We start from the raw sequence: 19,441 nt of genomic DNA on the forward strand, positions 1-19,441 counted from the left end.
CAAGGTGTAATCGCTACTAACCTGAGATACTGTAAGCCCTCCATTACCCTTCTTATTTTTCTTCCACAAACTCCTCCCTTGCTCCCAAAAATTGTCATCAATTTGTCTGTTGCTTTGTCAAGACCTGCAAAGAAACTTGACTGCAGTGGGACAGTCGTAATCCGGAGGAACTCTGCATTGATCTGTAGAATAAACACAATAAGGTAAAAGAAAATTAGACATTACTGCCCTAAAGGTAGAGATGCACCAATACTCTTTTACTCATGAGGGTCTTGTTCATTAGATGGGCTGAATCCAGTGTGTTTATCAAGATCACTAAAACATGCAGTGCAGGGGATACTCCTGGGGCCTGTTTCACAAGCTGGATAACTTGCCAGATTTAAGGTAGTCTGGGCTAAATGGAAGTTGATGAAAATATGGTCTATTTAGCCCAGACTACCTTAAATCTGGCAAGTTATCTGGCTAAGCAAGAAATCCTGCTTTGTGAAAAAGGCCATTTCAAAAGGTTAAATAAGCATTTGTTTTATTTGTTTTTATTCATTTTATTTAGCATTTGTTGACGTTTAGAATCATGTATCCTATCTATTGTCAACCTATCTAAAGACCAAGTCGAGTCGAGTAATGGTTGTAATGAGCATTCTTTTGTCGACTATCCGATTGCTTACATTATGTACAGCTGACGTTACGCGAATGAATACAAGAAAGACAGACATTCAGCTCATCAGACATTTCCTTGTAATTTATGCACTAAAATAAATCAATAATAATATGACTTAAAAAAATAAAAATTATGAAAGAGAATATTGGCTGTATTTTCGAATCCAAGGCATCGTTAGCCTGCTAGCGACTGTTAGCACGTTAGAAAATTAATGTGCATCAAATCCTAGCAAATCAGCTAACTGTTAAAACAGCTTAATGAGTAAAGGAAACATAAATACTGATATATAATTAATGATTTGGGTACTTACATTCGTGACGAAGCACAAAAAACTCCCGCTCTCTCCAGTCAACCGTGAAATCCGCCTAAAAATGAAAATGGTGCCTGCTTTCGCTGTAAAATCTCGCAAATCCGGTTAGGGATGCGCATGCGTAGTAGAAAAACAATTATTTTTAATCAACTTGATTATGTAAAGCCAACATAAAATTATTGTGTTTAAACAAACTTCCACAGATTTATGTTCAACTGTCATAAGGTATTTATGTACAACACACCGACTTATGTTTTTTAATTAATCTCAATTCAATTTATATGGTTAATTTGAACAGACCTCAAATTTATTTTTTTGCCATTTTTATGCGTGTTCATTTTAACTAGTGTAACATTATCATAAATATATTAGTTTATTTCCATAGATAAAATGCTAATACAGTGGTACCTCAGTTCTCAAACTCATTAGAACTCGAATTTCTTAAAAGTTGAACCAAGCAGTTCGAAGAAAAATGACCTAGAACTTGATCTGAATCTGAGAAGTCGAACGTGAACGTCGACCTAAGATAACTTGTAAGCGCAGGGAAATGAGTCTCGCGGCACGTCTCTCCGCGGAAACAAAGGGTAACGCTTCAGTCTCAGCCTCACATTAGCTGTGATAGCATCGTGCAAGTTTACACTAGCCGAATACATATATTTAGAAAGTAAAAATACATTTAGACAATGATAGACAGTAAGAGTAATTATTATTATATAATAAAATACATTTTAAAATAAAGATGTCTTATTTATTATTTTAATATTAATAATAAACCATTAATACATTTAATTATAATAGTTAAACGGAACGGAGACAAAGGCGCAGACGTCAGGGTATCAGGGAATACGGGGTTTAATTACAGGTACGGCAGGGAAAATGCAGACCGGACTTGGGAAACTAACTGAAACGCGGACTAAATACATAGGAGTAATGACAACAACCAGAAACAGCTGATCACACAGGGATTCCACACCAGGTTAATAAGGGGGCGTGGCACACGGAAGGAGCAGACGATGGGGGCAGGACACATTGTTTTTTTTTTAACTTTACACATTGTTTGGATGCATTTATTTTCTTACTTTACAAATGACCGTTTTGATAAATGAGCTTAGATGTGTTTAATACAGTATATGCTCTTCTTGTTTTATCCTGTTAATTTTGTGTTTAAATGCTAAAAAAACATATTTATGTGTAATTTTTGGGGGGCTGGGAACCAATTAATTGGTTTTCCATTATTTCTTATGGGGAAAATTCGATCAGAACTCGAACTTTTTATGATTCAAACCTGAGTTCTGAACGGATTAAGTTCGAGTTCCGAGGTAACTTTTTTGTTCTTTTGTTGGTCTTCAGTTTTCACAGGTTTTGAGATGTGGTACATTATACAGATTTTATGTACACTGTGGAACAGTTTTTTTGTCAGCTAACTGAAACTTTTGTGTGTACAGTCAAAAATAATCTAAGTAGCAGTAACATTTGATGGCACAAGAAAAAAACTATGAAAGATTAAGATTAATGTGATCTTTATGTGTCTGTATGTCAGTACATGGTAGTTACTTAGACATACTGTCACGTTCGGGCTAGCGAGCTGGCGGTCAAGCAGGCAAGCGGAGCCGTGGATCAGGATAGACGAGGTTTATTCGACGAACAGGCAGGGAAACGGAGGCTGGACATCAAACGCAACATTACATCACAATGACAAATCTAGGGTACACTGACTGAGAATAGGACTAAATACATGAGACTAGGCAAACGTAACAGGCAACAGGTGAGATACATCAGGTTTCGACAGGAGGTAATGAGGGGGCGTGGCACACACGAGGAGCGTTCGGAGCGACGGACGAGACGAGGGGCAGGAACTGAAAAACAAAAGCAAGACATCAACGAGGAAGAGGGAACAAGACAGAAGCACAAAACAGGCATAGGAGCAAAACCCACGACAAAACCCCACACAAGACCGGAAACACGGACAGACAGACAGAGAAGGGAGACACGGAGAAAGCACCCACAGGCGCCACGAAGGGGCCAGGAGTGAGCGAGGGCGAGCCAGGGGGCAGGGCGGGCGGGACCTCGGCCCGACGTCTATGTCCCCTCCCCTTGCGGGACACAGATAGGCGGGGTCCTGGGGGATGTCGGCCTTGCCGGGGCAAGGGCGAGGGAGTCTCAAGGGAGGTCCATAGGGCAATCCCCGAGGGATCCCATTCAAGTCCTTCCTCCTCCCCAGAGGAAGGAGCGGCAGTCAAACAGTTTGGGACCTCCTCGGGGACAGTGATCAGGGCTGGGGGAATTAGAGGCAGGGCCTCAGGTGAGGTTGTCGGAGCCGCGGGTGTGGCCGCAGGCTGGACGGGCAGTTCAGAAGAGCAGGGCTGGACGGGCAGGACATGAGAGCAGGGCTGGACGGGCAGGACATGAGAGCAGGGCTGGATGGGCAGGACATGAGAGCCGGGCTGGACAGGAGAGACGGGCTGGACGGGAGAGCCAGGCTGGACGGAAGAGCCGGGCTGGACGAGCAGAGCGGAGACCTCAGGCGGTGCCGCGGGCAGAGCGAACGTGCGGCCATCAGGGGGTGCTGCAGGAGGAGCGGCGGCAGCAGGCCGCAGACGGAGCAGCTGCCTCAGGGTTTCTTCCACCTGGGCTAGCTGTTGGAGTGGGGAATCGGGCTGCCGTGGCAAACTCCCTGCGGAGTTGCTCCAGGAGCAGAGCTGCCTCCAGGGAGTCTTTTATGGCGGGTTCGCCAACTACCCGCCAGTACCGTTCCTGCAGGAGGTGAAACCTGCTGCCATCCTCCAGACAGGGCTGTGGCTCAGGAACCCTGTGGGATGCTGCAGCAGGCACCTTGGCCGTGTGGCCAGCAGGGGGCGCCTCGGCGGGCGCCACCTTCACGCAGCCAGCAGGGGGCGCCTCGGCGGGCACTTCGGACACATGGCCAGCAGGGGGCGCCGCGGCCAGCAGGGGGCGCCTCGGCGGGCGCCGCCGTCACGCGGCCAGCAGGGGGCGCCTCGGTGGGCACCTCGGGCGGTGTCGCAGGGACCGCCGGCAGAGCAGGCGGGTCAGGCAGGACAGGCGGGTCAGGCAGGACAGGCGTTGCCGCTGGCAAAGCGGCGGCAGCAGCAGGCGGTGCCGCGGGCAGAGAGGCGGCAGCAGCAGCAGGCGGTGCCGCGGGCAGAGCGGCGACAGCAGCAGAAGTAGGTGCTGTTTGCAGGTCTGGAGTCTGCGGGTCCGGATCCGGTGCGCCTGGAACTACCCCTTTAAGAGCTTTAGGGACCCGGGGAATTGCCGTTGGTACTCGGTCTGCCGCTTTGTGCTTTCTTGGAGATTTGTCATTCTGTCACGTTCAGGCTAGCGAGCTGGCGGTCAAGCAGGCAAGCGGAGCCGTGGATCAGGATAGACGGGGACGAGCAGAAGACCCAAAAGACGATAAACTGCGTTCCGGCCCACTTCAAGCACTGCCTGTAACACCATCCAGCTTCTCCAACTGGAGAACAAGCTCAGGACAATGTAGCTTGATGCCCCCACAATCTCCTTAATCATGCACTACCTAAGTAACAGATGGCAGTTTATGAAGGTCCGGGGGACTGTGTGTCAAAGATGGAGGCGAGCAACACTGAGACACCTCATGGAACCGTCCTCTCCCCTTTTCTATTTACCCTCTACTCATTGGACTTCCAGTACAACTCCAGCTGTTGCCATCTACCGAGGTTCTCTGACAACTCTTCCAATTGTAGGATATATCAGCAATGGAGATGAGTCAGAGTACAGTGGTGCAAGGAGAACATCCTGCAGCTCAACATCAGCAAGACAATTCATGGTGGTCTTCTGGAATACCAGCAAGCCCCTGAGACTAGTCACCATCCTGGGAAAGGAAGTGGAGGTGATGCAGGACTACAAGTACCTGGGGGGTACACCTGAACAGCAGACTGGACTGGGCAGACAACAGCGGCAGTGTACAAGAAAGGCCAGAACAGACTCTACTTTCTGAGGAGGCTCAGATCTTTTAACATGTGTGGCTAGCTGCTGCATATATTTTATCAGTACATAGTGGCCAGCATGCTTTTCTATGCTGTGGCCAGTTAAGGAAATGGGATCAGTTGAGGCACTGTCAAATGCATGAACAAATTCATTGAGAAGGCCAGCTCCATCACAGGCTGACCCTGTACCCACTGGAGGCAATAGCAGAGAGGAGGGTGTTAGCAAAATGGCAATATTATGAAACAATCCTGGAGCACATTTAACCACCAGCTCATTCCACCACAGTGTGCCAAAAAAAAAAAACTACTGGAGTCATTCCTGCCTGCTGCCATCAGACAGCACAATGCCTCCTCCCAACATGCCATTCCCCCTGGGATCAATAAAGTTAATCTTCCAGATCTGTACTGGATATACTAATATGCAGGCCCTGCTGTGTGGTGAGTTTCTAAGGTGTGGTTTTTCCAAGGCTGTATTTGTCACCTTTCGTCATATATTTTTTTGATCCTTTAACTTTCCCTCACATTCCCTTCATACTCTCAATTGTCGATGTAATTTTGTGCAAACTTGTCTGGCATCACATGGTCTATGTTGTTTTTTTAATCAAGTTAATATATTTTTTCTCTTATCTTTCCTGTCCTGCATACCTGCATTGCAATCTATTCTACACATTGCCTTATTTACCTATAAACTTTTAGAAAGGATGTATGGTGCTACTATCCTGTATGGAGTGTAAGTGTAACATGGTGTAAAACCAATAGGGACAGTCACACAGAGCCTTTGGCTTTTGTAGTACTATATTTTACAGAGCTCTAAAATTATTATCTAAAATGAACTTAAAACAATACCTCAGAAAGACTGCATTAGGGCTTGACCTATGAGTAGTTTTGGACAAAAGGATTTGCAAAATGAATATATGTAAATATAAATCAAGATGGGTTTGTTTGCTCGTATGTCCTCAATTTGATAATAGCCTTTCTACATTTCTGTGTTCCTGTATCTCAGCCTGATTATGTGTCTCTTGTCTGTTTGTGGATAGGACTCTCCCCTGAAAGCTGTGCAGATGTTGTGGGTTAACCTGATCATGGATACCTTTGCCTCCCTGGCCCTGGCCACAGAGCCGCCCACTGAGTCACTGCTCCTCAGAAAACCATATGGCCGCAACAAACCGCTCATCTCCCGAACCATGATGAAGAACATTCTGGGCCATGCAGTCTACCAGCTCACAGTTGTCTTTACCCTACTGTTTGCTGGTAAGCTGCAAGTGAAATTGTTCTTTACAAGTCAAGCTTTTCAACCAATCCTGCCTATAATACAGTGAGGTCCATTAGCTGTTGGGTGCACTCTTACTGAGATGCACAGGGCTTTGATGCCATATTAATTCACACACTTCCCATTAATGATTTTTCTATTCTAATTTATGCCATTCGTATGCTTTAATCGTACCCGCTGTGTTTCAAAGCCCCATCCCAATGATCAGTGCACGGGTATTTGCTGAAGGTGTGGTGCCTGGTCCTTGGCCACCTTTCCTGCAGGTGAGCGGTTGTTCGACATTGACAGCGGCAGGAGTGCCCCGCTGCATGCCCCCCCCTCCGAACACTACACCATAGTATTCAACACCTTTGTCATGATGCAGCTGTTCAATGAGATCAATGCTCGCAAGATCCATGGTGAGCACAACGTGTTTGCTGGCATCTTCAGCAATGCCATCTTCTGCTCCATCGTGCTGGGCACGTTCATCATCCAGGTAAGGACATGGGCATGCTATTTGTGATAGCTGTTATGCTTAGCTCTGGTGTGGCAGTGGGTGACACTGTCACCTTACACCATCAGGGCTAAAGGTTTTAACTCCATCTTGACTCTATCCGAGTGAAGGTTGCACATTCTTCTCATATTGAACATGTATTGTCTAGGTCCTCATGCAGGTAGGCTAACTGGCGTATCTAAATTGTCACACATGGACTAGCATTTAGCTTGGGGTATTCCCCTGTCTTGTGTAGTATGGTGTCTGGGATATGCTCTAAGCACTCCTAATCCTGCATAGGCTCAGGGAATGGAAAATGGATTGATGTATATATGGATGGAAACATGGTATTTATTCAGGCCTTACTGACTGAAATAAGGATTAAGGTATTCCCCACAAGTGGACACTAACTTTGCAGTTTTCCCGCCACAGATTGTGATCGTTCAGTTTGGAGGGAAGCCATTTAGCTGTGTAAGTCTCAGCTTTGACCAATGGCTGTGGTGCATCTTCCTGGGGGTGGGATGTCTGCTCTGGGGTCAGGTGAGTCCTTGGTACATGGCCTCTTGAGAGTATCATACCTTGTCTACTGCATCATATAAGAGTTTTGTCTTTTGCTGTGGGCAACTTTCACAAAAGACTAGAAGCAGTAAACCACCTAAGTACAATAAATGAATTTTTGTTCTAATGCAAGCAGCAAAGCATGAATTTTATGACATTTAAAAATCACAAATAAGTCTGATTTTTTTCCTCCTTGAATATTCAGTGCTCACAGAAAGTCTTGGGAGGCTGACTTAATTCTGTAAAAATGTTGCAAATTTATTGGTTTCATAAAAAAGTCCATTGGCAAGCAATGTTTAACATATCTGCACATATCATCCTCCACACAGAGGTTTTCTGTTTTTTTGTTAAGTGTCATAATTTTTTGATTGACTCATTCAGTTCTGTTCTTGCCATTTTGCTATAATTGCAGTTGGGGTCATTGGCATCCAAAGGGATACTAAACATAAATGTTTGGTGTTTTATGTTACTGTACAGGTGTTACTAGTTCAAAAACACTCAATTAGTTTGCTTGTCAATGAACTTTTTAAGTTAGAATAGCTCTTTTTTTCATAATTTGAGTTTCAATTTATTACTACTTGAAATTAATATTTTACTTTAAACTATTGTTTGTTTTAATGTCCATCCATCTATCCATCCATTTTCTGCTGCTTATCTGGGGTTGGGTCGTGGGGCCAGCAGTCTAAGCAGGGATGCCCAGACCTCCCTCCAAGTACCAAGAGTACCAAGGCATTCCCAGGTGCGCTGAGAGAGAAAATCTCCCCAGCGTTTCCTTGCCTCCTCCCGGCTGGACATGCCCGAAACACCTCCCCAGGGAGCCATCCAAGAAGCATCCTAGATAGATGCCCAAACCACCTCAACTGGCTTCTTTTGATGTGGAGGAGCAGCAGCTCTACTTTGAACCCCTCCCGAATGTCTGAGCTCTTCATCATCTTTAAGGCTGAGCCCAGCCACCCTGTGGAGGAAACTCATTTCAGCTGCTTGTATCTCCTTCTTTCGGTCACCCAGAGCTCAAGACCATAATTGAGGGTAGGGATGTAGATTGACTGATAAACGGCTCAACTCTCTCTTCACTATGACAGAACACTACAGCATCCACATTACTACCGACGCTGTACTGATCCATCTGTCAATGTCACGCTCCCTTCTTCCCTCACTCATGAACAAGACTTAAACTTAAAGTCATCCGCTTGTGACAGCAACTCATCCCCCACCAGAAGAAGGCAATCCACCCTGTTCCGGATGAGAACCATGACCTCAGACTTAGAGGTGCTGATCCTCATCCTGACCACCACATGCTCAGCTGCAAACTGTGCCAGTGCATTCTGCAGGTCATAGTCCGATGACTCCAGCAGGATTATATCATCTGCAAGACGTAATCCTGAGGCCCCCGACCTGGACCCCCACGCCTAGAAATTCTGTCCATAAAAGTTATGAACAGAATTGATGACAAAGGGCAGCTCTGATGAAGTCCAGCACCCACTGCGAAAGAGTCTATCTTACTGCTGGTAAGTCAAACCAAATTTTCGATCTGTTTGTACAGGGACCTAATGGCCCACAACATTGGACCCAATACTCCATACTACTGGAGCAACCCCCTCAGGACCCCCTGAGGGACACAGTCATATGCCTTTTCCAAGTCTACCAAAACACATGTAAACTATTTGGACAGACTCCCATGAACCCTTCAATATCCTTGTGAAGGGGAAGTGATGATCCAGGGTCACAACCAGGTCAGAATATGCAGTGTTCCTCCTGGATCTGAGGTTTGACCAATGGACGGACCCTCCTCTCCAGCATAGACCCTCTCAGGGAGGTTGAGGAATGTGAACACTCTAAAGTTGGAACACATCCACCGGTCCCCTTTCTTAAAAAGCTACCACTACCCCAGTCTGTCAGTCCAAAGGCACTGTCCCCGACGGCCATGCGATGTTGAAGAGGTGTGTTAGCTATGACAGCCCCACAACATCCAGAGCTTTGAAGAATTCTGGGTGAATCTCTGCTATCTGAGCCTTCCAGCTCTACTTCCTCCAAGGAAATTATATGGGTGGGATCTTCAAAATATTCTTTCCACCGCCTGAGTATATCCCAAGATAAGGTCAACAGTTCTTCATCCCTACTGTAAATGGCATTGGTGAAGCCCTGCTTTTCCCTCCTGAGTTACCTGACAGTTTGCCAGAGCCGCTTCCCACTTAACCTGCTGGTACCGGTCAGCTGCTTCATGAGTCCCACAAGCTAACTAAGCCCTGAAAGCCTCCTTCTTCAATCTGACAGCTCCCTTTACCACTAGTGTTCCATCACCGGGTTCGGGGATTACCACCGTGACTGGCACCAACAACCTTACTGCCACAGCTCTGCACTGCCGCCTCAGCAATGGAATCCCCAAACATGGTCCATTCAGGATCAAGGTCCCCTGACTCCCTCAGGAAGTTTTGCCAGAGGTGTGAATTGAAGATCTCACAGACATGACTCTCTCCCAGCACACCCTCACTATGTGTTTGGGTCTACCAGGTCTATCTGGCATCTTCTCCCACCATCGGATCCAACTCACTACCAGGTGGTGATCAGCTGACAGCTCAGCTCCTCTCTTCCCCTGAGTGTCCAAAACATGCAGACACAGATCCAACAATACGATTATAAAATCGATCATCAAGCTGCTACCTAGGGTGCTCTGATGTCAGATGCACTTATGAACACCCTTATGTTCGAACATGGTGCTCTTTCTGGACAAACTGCACAGAAGTCCAATAACTGATCTCCGCTCGGATTACAATCAGGTAGGCCATTCCTTCCAATCATACCCTTCCAGGTTTTACTGGCATTACCCACATGAGTATTAAAGTCCCCCCGCAAAATAATTGAGTGCCCAGAAGGAGCGCCTTCCAGCATCCCCTCCAAGAAGGCCAGATACTCCGAACTGGTGTTTGGCATGTACACACAGACAATAGTCAGAGCCCATCCCCCGACTTGAAGTGAAAGGGAGGTGACCCTCTCGTCTACCAGGGTGAACTCTAATGCACTGGCATTGAACTGGGGGGCTATAAGTAGACCCACCGCTGCCTGGCAGCTCTCTCCGAGGGCAACCCCAGAGTAGAATAGAGTCCAGCCCCTCTCCAGGAGTTTGGTTCCAGAATCCAAGCTATACGTTGAGGTGAGCCCGACTATATCTAGTCGGTATCTCTCTACCTCCTGCATGATGATTGGATGGTCGAGGCCCCTGCCTTCAACTGCCAACCGATGTACATTGCACCTGAGCCCCACGGTTCCCTCTGCAGGTGGTGGGCCCACAGGAGAGCGAACCAATGTTATTTCTTCGGGCTATGCCCAGCCAGGCCAGGTGCTTGCCCTTGAGCTCCTGCCCCATGCCTGGGTCCAGGGAGAGGTCACTCCAATCCGGGCGTGGTAACATGGTCCTTTATCGTAATCGTCAATGGAGTCTCTTTGAATCGCACTTTGTCTGACCCCTCACTTAATACCAGTTTGCCTTGGGAGATATTACCAGGGACAATTGCTCCCAACAACATAGCTCCTACACAATGGCGAGGTAGGAGGCGGTAATGCTGTGAGATCTCGCGAGAGCTGTGCGTAATCCAACATGGCAGCGTCCTACTAAAAAAAAACAAACAAAACTTACTTCGATAGCCAACTTAACCAAGCCAAAATATTAATAATAGTATTTATAGTACTTTATCGGATAAATAAGTTCACTCATTTACATCCTGGTTGAAGAAACCTTGGAAGATTTACAGGATTACGTGGACGAGTGTTACGAACGACTCATCATGAAGAAGAACCAAGTGACTCCGTCCACGAAGAGAACCCGCTCGGACTGTACTTCAAACAGCCCCTCAAGCAGCCCTTCATCGCCGGATAAGGAATACGGAGATATCCTAGAGTCCATGAATAACAAACTTTCCAGTTTTGACGCCCGACTGGCACTTGTAGAAATCCTACACAAGGAATTTCAAGCATTATGGGAATCTCTGGAGTACAGTCAACAACAGGTTGAATCGCTAGCATCTGAAAACAAGATTCTCAGAGACTCCGTAACATCCCTCACGGAAGGTATGGCGAAACTCTCCACAGAAAATAAGCGCATGAAAGAGTCCCTGCTTGATATTCAAGCAAGAAGTATGCGGGACAATTTAGTGTTCGCCGGAATTCCGGAGCGCGCAGAGGAAGACGCAGAAGCTACCATCAGAAACTTCATGCAACAAGAACTTAAACTTCCCCGGGACACCGTCAACAACATCACATTTCATCGGGTCCACCGCATAGGAGGGGTGAGGAAAGAAGCTCAGCGTCCAAGACCTATCGTGGCCAAGTTTGAACATTTCAAACAAAAGGAGCTGGTGAAAAGCCGAGGCAGGGAGCTCAGAGGAACGGACTTCAGCGTCAACGACCAATTTCCCAAAGAAATCCTGGATCGTCGCAGAATCCTGTTCCAGCTCAGGAAAAAATTCATTGCGGAGGGAGCCCGAGCTATCATCGCAGTAGACAGACTGTATGTTAATGGACAACTATTTCGCGACCAGAACACCACTGCTTGGCTCTACTGAAACCACTTCCGACTAAGGTAACACGCATTTAACAAACTAACTTTAAAGTTTGGCAGTTAATACAGGTTTTTAGCGCACGCCGCACACTAGACGGCTTTGTCTAAGGACTATTAAGGCTGGGTCACTTTATATCCCTTACTTTATATCCCCCTTGTTTAATGTCTCACTACAGTCGCAGTTGTTGTTGGTGTTGTTGTTGTTGTTATTGTTATAGCCATCATTGTCACTTTGGTTGTTATGGTAATTGTTGCATATCGATATTGACGCTCAAAAATGTTTTATCTGGAAGCAGTCTACTAGATACTATACACCCACACCTACACGTAGGTAGTCACACACTCGCATGCATACACGCACCCCCTCATCTTAACATCACACATGTATGCATTCATACACTCACATATACACATGCCCACTCAAGCTCAGACAGATCTCCTCACCTTAATAGCACACATGGAGACATTCACACATTGACATTTGCACACACACTGACACATTCACACTCATACACACACAGTCATTCACATACACACACAACCGTCCATTTTAACATTAGATTGCACTCAGGGGGTCTAAGTTAGGACAGCATGAACTCATTACGCTTTGTCACTTGAAACGTACGTGGTATTGGCTCATTTGCTAAGAGACATAAAATCTTAGAATATCTAATAACATTACAGGCAGACACTGTCCTACTGCAGGAAACTCACTTAGCCAAAACAGGACAGTGTTCCATTAAATTCACCAGAATTTCCACACATATACTTAGCTAGTTATAATTCAAAGCAAAGAGGTGTAGCAATTTTAATCAACAAAAGAATATGTTTCAACTGTAAAGACACTATCGCAGACCCAGAAGGTAGATTCGTAATTATTAAAATTTCAGCATATAACAAAGAGATATGTATTGCCAATATATATACGGTCCAAATAGTGATGACTCCTCCTTCTTCCACCACCTTTTTGCTGCAATATCATCACACTCAGACACAGAACTTATACTGGGAGGGGACTTCAACTTAGTACTGAATCCAGAATCTGACAGACGTAGTACAGCAGCTAGTTACCGTACTTGCCAGTCATCTGAAACAGTAAAACAATATATGAATGATTTCGGCCTATGTGATGTATGGCGTACTTTTCACACCACGCTCAGAGAATACACGTTTTTCTCACCAGTCCATCATTGTTACTCCCGGATAGACTTTTTTCTTACCAGCAATACAGTTCTGAAAGATATATGTGACACACAAATTCACCCTATAACAATCAGTGACCATGCACCTGTCACTATTACGGTCACTGTAAAAGTTAGTGCACCACCTTTTAAACGGTGGAGACTGAATACATCATTACTAACGGACTCAGAGTTTCTAGAAGTTATTAAAAAAGATTGGACAACATTTATTGAAACAAATGACCTGCCAGGTATCTCTGCGTGCATTCTCTGGGAGACAGCAAAGGCTGTAATACGAGGCAGAATAATTTCATATTCAGTACATAAAAAGAAGAAAGAAAAAGCACTCGAAACAGAACTAGAACAGAAAATTAAAACTTTGGAATCAGCACATGTTGCCTCCCAAGAAAAACACCTTCTCAATGACCTGAGAAAAAATAAAATAAAATTGCAAGAATTAAGAGACAAAAAAACTCAGTTTTACATACAGAGATTACGCTTGGACAATTTTGAACATAGTAATAAATCAAGTACATTTTTAGCAAACCAACTAAAACAGAATAAAGAGAAAGTAGCTATCTCTTCAGTTACAGACCCCAATGGGAAGGCAACTCGTAGCCTAGGAGAGATAAAAAGGATATTTAGGGACTTCTATAAAAAATTATACTTAATATATACCTAATATTAATCCAACCAATTCTGAAATAGAAGAGTTCTTAAACAACATCGACCTACCAAAATTAAATAATGAACAAATAACGGCATTAGAGTTACCTCTCTCAATAGTGGAACTTCATGATGCACTACAATGTATGCCTAACAGGAAAGCCCCAGGTCCAGATGGATTTCCAGCAGAATTCTACAAAACATTTTGGCCTCTGCTATCACCACTATTACACCTGAGCCCCACGGTTCCCTCTGCAGGTGGTGGGCCCACAGGAGAGCGAACCAATGTTATTTCTCAAACCTGACAAAGATCCTGCTCTCCCCTCTAGCTATCGACCAATATCACTTATAAATGCGGACCTTAAAATCATCAGCAAGGCACTGGCTAGTAGAATTGAAAAAGTGACACCTTATATAATACATCCAGATCAAACGGGTTTCATTAAAGGCAGACAGTCCACTAACAACATGAGGAGACTAATTGGCATAATAGACTACTGCAACATTCAAAATAAGGAAGCCATAATCATGTCATTGGACGCAGAAAAGGCTTTTGACAGGGTCAACTGGAAATTTCTAATGGCAACCTTACTAAAATTTGGATTTTGTGAGAACTTCGTAACCTGGATTAAAATTTTATACAGTTCACCTAAAGCCTGCGTAAAAACGAATGATCAAATCTCCCCAAGCTTCAGTCTCAGAAGGGGCACTAGGCAAGGTTGTCCACTTTCTCCATCACTATTTACTATATTTATTGAACCATTGGCAGCAGCAATTCGGAATAATAATAATATCAAAGGTATTCAAACAGCAAGTATAACCCATAAAACTAGTCTTTATGCAGATGATGTATTACTTTTTCTTCAAAATACACAGGGTTCCCTCACGGAGACGATAAGACTCATAGATAAGTTCTCCTCCATATCAGATTACTCTATTAATTGGAACAAGTCGACTACTCTTCCAATATCTTGTGATTTCCAGTCCAATCCAACTATCCCACTTCAATCTGGGAACATTAGATATCTGGGTATTAACATTTCTGCCAAGCTGTCAGATCTGACGCGATTAAATTACAGTCGGCTGCTTAAAAAGATAGAAGATGACCTTGCACGGTGGAACAATCTACCCACATCACTTTTGGGAAGAGTAGCTACAATCAAAATGATGATCCTACCAAAAATTAACTACATGTTCTCAATGGTTCCGAGTCAACCTCCGCGGACTTGGTTTAAATCACTGGACTCCTTAATTTCAAAATATCTATGGAAATCCAAACCACCACGAATAAGTTTAAAAACTTTACAGAAATCCAAAAACTGTGGGGGTTTGGAGCTTCCCAATTTCTACAACTACTTTCTTGCCAATAGATTGATATATGTCCTAAAATGGACTACGCAAAATAACTTAGACCATAACTGGCTGGATATTGAGCAAACTTTCTGTAATGATATTCGAGTCCAGGACCTGCCTGTCACGTTCAGGCAAAGGAGGCGAGCAGGGAAGCAGGCGATCGGAGCCAGGAAGTCAGGTAAACTGGGTTTAATACACCACGGACGGACATCGACGGACAATACAATGACAGATCTGGGGTACACTGACTTAGACACGGACTAAATACAAGACACAGGCTAAGGGTAACGAATCACAGGTAAGAACTATCAGGGAATCACACGAGGTAACGAGGTGGGCGTGGCACACATCGGGAGCGGACGGAGCGGGGCGTGACACTGCCATTTATCAGTCATATACTTAAACGACATTGCTGTTTTAAGAGCATCAACATCAGCACATCGCTGACAGCCTGGTGGGAATTTCTTAGAATGAACCAAACTTCAGTGGTCCCATGCAAACTGACACCCATCTGGAACAACCCTGACATCCTGTTAAATAAAAAAGTGATAAACTTCCTGGCTTGGCATAATAAAGGAATCAAGCGCCTTGAACATATAATCCAAGACAATTGCATGATATCATTTGACAAAATTACAGAAACTTATAACATTGAGAAAAACAAATACTTAGAAAAAACTTAGAATACTTCAACTTAAATCAATAATACATAATAGATGGTGCCGTAAGCAATTAGATCTGGAGCTTTCACCTAAAATAGCAAACTTCTTAATAACTCCAACTAAAAAACTACTGTCTAGGATTTACGTGCATCTAGCAGAATCTGATACAACGCTCTCACTCCCTACCCACAAATGGGAAAGGGATTTACTCATCAATCCAGACACTAACTTCTGGAGGCAAATTTGCTTGAATACCTTTCGAATGAATCGGAACTCCAACCTGCAGCTATTACAGTACAAAATTTTACACAGAACACACTACACAGGGCAGAGGATGTTCCAGATGGGTATCAGAGATACTGACATATGCCTAACTTGTAAGAAGGATGCACCAGATAATTACCTGCATGCTTTCTGGTATTGCACACCGGTCAACGAATTCTGGCAAAGGATTTGTGAAGACTTATCGACACACCTAGGGCATCCCATCCCACCCTCCCCCTCACTCTGCCTGCTTGGGGACCTCACTAACACTAATATGGACACGAATAAATCTTGCATGCTTCTCACAGTACTAACCATTGCTAAGAAAACAATCCTTCTGAACTGGAAGTCAAAAGAGGACTTAAACATAAATCTGTTCAAAAATCTACTCTTGGATTATGTTTCCATGGAGAGGATGTCTGCCTGTAAGAAAAATCATTTGATCGATTTTGAAGACAGTTGGACTCCAATAATTAATTTTTTAATGTAATGTCGTCAGGGGTGGTGGGGCCTTGCCGTCACCGTCCCGGGTTGGGGGCTGGGTTGTTGGGGTCCTCTGGTGTTTCTCTTGGTTGAGGGCGCGTGGTCAGTGTCTCTGGGTGGCCGCTGGCCTGGCCTGTTGGGGGCGGTGCGGGGGATGGGGGGTTCTGCCCACCGCGGGGTGGGTGGCGCGCTGGGGGGGGATCGGGGGGTGGGGCCTCTGGGTTCCGCCTGGGCCGCTGCGCTGGGGTGCGTGGGTTTGGGGGCGTAGGCTCTATCTGCTGGGGCCGCTGCTCCGGCTCCCGGACGGGTGGTCGCCCGCATGCTGGGGGGCCTGGTCTGCCCGGGCCCGTTGCCTGGTGGGGGCGGGTTGTTGTCTGCCGTTGGCGATTCCGGCGCGGGGCCCTCGGGCGCTGTGGGGTGGTTTTGGCTGCTAGCTGGGGTCTCATCGGGCGTGGTGGGGAGGGTCTCTCCCGGTCTGCGCCTGGGGGGGGGGGGGTTCCCTGCTGCCGGGCTGCCTGTGGCACCCCTGAACACCTCGGTTGGCCGTCTCTGCCGGCTGTGCGGGGTCAGGGATGGGGACTAATCGGGGCCAGTCGGGGATCTGGCCCCAGTGCCGGGGGGGGCCCACTCCAGGCACGCCCTTATTGCTCCCCTGGGCCCAACACCACATTTCACACAACACTAGGGCCTTGAGGGGCGGTGGGGAGGTGCGGCGAGACACTGCCCCTCAATTTTTACTTGCATGTTAGACACCACATGACACTAGGGCTGAGGAGGTAGGTTGAGGCAGGTGGGGCTCTGCCGTCTGCCAGCGGTGGGGTGCCCATGCCTCAACTGCTCGCCCACTTTTTGCACACAGTCCATATTACATTAGGGCCTTGGGGGTGCGGGGAGGGGGATGGGGGAGGGGCCAGTGGTGGGGCCCTCATACCCGAACTGCACCCACTAATTTTAATGCATTGTAGACATAAACACACAACTCTCTCACACATATACATGCACACTTCACACCAACATGGGTCGGGGAGGGGATGGGGGCCGAGGGGCCCCCCCTAACTCTCTGTCTCTGGCCCTGCGCGGGTGGGGTGGCCCGCCAGGTGGAAGACCCATCATGGGGGGTTTCGGGCGGCCCTGGCGGGTGTGGGCGGCCTCCTCTCTTGGGCCGCGGGCCGGGTGGTGCTTGGCTCTGCTGCGCCGTGGTGGGGCCCTGGCGGGCAGTCCGGGGAATCTTGGGACGCTCTGGGCCCTACTAGGCGGATTGGGGGGTTCATCCTGCAGTGTTGGGGGGGAGGCGTGCCGGGTCGCTGCGGTGGGCGGCGGCTGGGGAGGCTGGGGCTCCTCTGGTGTGTGGAGGGCCGTCCGCCGGGGGGGGGGGGTGGTCCCGGTGTGGGGGTTGGCGCCCCCTTAGTCCCTCGCGGACTCCCTCTCGGTTTGGGCGGGTGGTTGTCTCGGGGATGCGTGGCTGTGGGCCCTTGTGCCGGGGGGGCGGTAGGGTGGCCTCGGTTGCCTGGTTCTCCTGCCTTCGCCCTTGGGCCTGGGCGGGGGGAGGGGTGCTGCAGCCTCCCCTGACGGCACATCCAATGACAAATCAGGTCACACCTACACTTGCACATGCATACAAGATTGGTTGAGCAATCAGTATCATTATTATTATTACTTTTTAGGGTATGTTATAGATTTAGGAATTGAAATATACATATATAACGGTACGATCACGTGTGTCTGCTACATATACTGTATATAATACCGATTTGTCACATTATTAATTATTATTATTATCACTGATGTTGTTATAATTCTTGTTGTTTGACGAGTGTTATGTTTCTTATGGTTGTTTGTATTCTGTATTCCCCTATACTTAATTTTTTTCCACCCCACCTACATTATTAGTGTTATTATTTCTGTATACCTTTTTTTTTTTTCTCTCTCCCCCTCTCCCCATGTTGATTGATGTTTGTTATTGTTATGCTTGTTGTTTCTGTTTTTTTTTCCTTTTTCCACGGTACTGGTGAGTACGGAGCGACCACACTCTTTGCTCTTGAATGTAATGTAAAATAAAGTTGTCCTCCGAAGAGGGGGGGTGGTGGTGGGCAATAAAAAAAAAAAAAAAACATAGCTCCTAGAATCATAGAGCCACACAAACCCCTCCACTACAATAAGGTGGCATTTCATTGGAGGGGACCCCTCATGGGGCTCATGTTTCTAATGTGATATGTATGCTTTTTGTAAACAAATTAAACTTTGTTATAAAAAAATATTGAATTTTTATTGAATTAAGCAAGGGTCCCAAGACCTTCTGTGAGCACTGTAGATTTCTTTTGCATTGTATTGATATAGGCAAATGTGATCAGTAGGTTTAACCAAATTTGATATTTTTATTGTTTAATAATGTAAGACTGATTTATATGAGGAGGCTCTTTGGGTTTTTATCATGCAAAGATTGTTTTAGCAGAAAAGGGCTATATTTCCCAAAAGTGTTACCTAGGCTTGCCAGGGTTCTGACTGGAGCACTCAGTCCTTTCATTTGTCATTCCTAAAAGTATAGAAGCTTGATATTTCATTAGTTTTTTGTAGACAGTTTAGCATAGTCTATTGTGTGTTTCTGTTGTTTCAGTCTGTTGGCACTTGTTCTTTGTCCTACTCTGGCAGATTGTCTCCTCCATTCCTACAAGTTGGCTTACGTTTCTGAAGCCAGCAGGCCACGGCACTCAGATGCAAGACGATGATGACATGGATGACCTGGATGAGATCGACTACATAGAAAGGGAGCTACGACGCGGTCAGATCCTCTGGTTCAGAGGCCTTAACCGGATCCAGACTCAGGTAAAGTGTCAGCTAGCTGTCATCGGCAGAAAAGCTCTTTGAAACATTTTTCTTTTACAATACTCATTAATTAATTAAGTTTTTTCAATCCCAGCAAAAAAATGTAAGCTGAATTGCCCTTACATTTGGCTGCCTGAATTATTATTGATGGTTGTCTGAAACAGGGGAATTTCTAGCTATTGAAAAGATCCTGGGGCTTGACTTTTTTATTTTTGAAGGAA

At 46.0% G+C, this 19,441-nt stretch overlaps 1 protein-coding gene across 4 annotated transcripts in view; it reads left to right on the forward strand.

Annotated features, from left to right (window-relative positions):
* LOC111838113 (plasma membrane calcium-transporting ATPase 1-like) overlaps nucleotides 1-19,441 on the forward strand; it is a 79,808-nt gene that overhangs the window by 51,059 nt on the left and 9,308 nt on the right. For all 4 annotated transcript variants that reach the window (XM_072710307.1, XM_072710308.1, XM_023800732.2 and 1 more), the window contains 4 exons: nucleotides 5,971-6,184; nucleotides 6,467-6,678; nucleotides 7,108-7,215; nucleotides 19,047-19,220. In XM_072710307.1, the coding sequence (XP_072566408.1) occupies nucleotides 5,971-6,184; nucleotides 6,467-6,678; nucleotides 7,108-7,215; nucleotides 19,047-19,220 (708 nt within the window). The remainder of the gene's footprint in view (nucleotides 1-5,970; nucleotides 6,185-6,466; nucleotides 6,679-7,107; nucleotides 7,216-19,046; nucleotides 19,221-19,441) is intronic.

Source organism: Paramormyrops kingsleyae, chromosome 3 (genome assembly GCF_048594095.1).
Source record: "Paramormyrops kingsleyae isolate MSU_618 chromosome 3, PKINGS_0.4, whole genome shotgun sequence".
NCBI classification, from domain to species: Eukaryota; Metazoa; Chordata; class Actinopteri; order Osteoglossiformes; family Mormyridae; genus Paramormyrops; species Paramormyrops kingsleyae.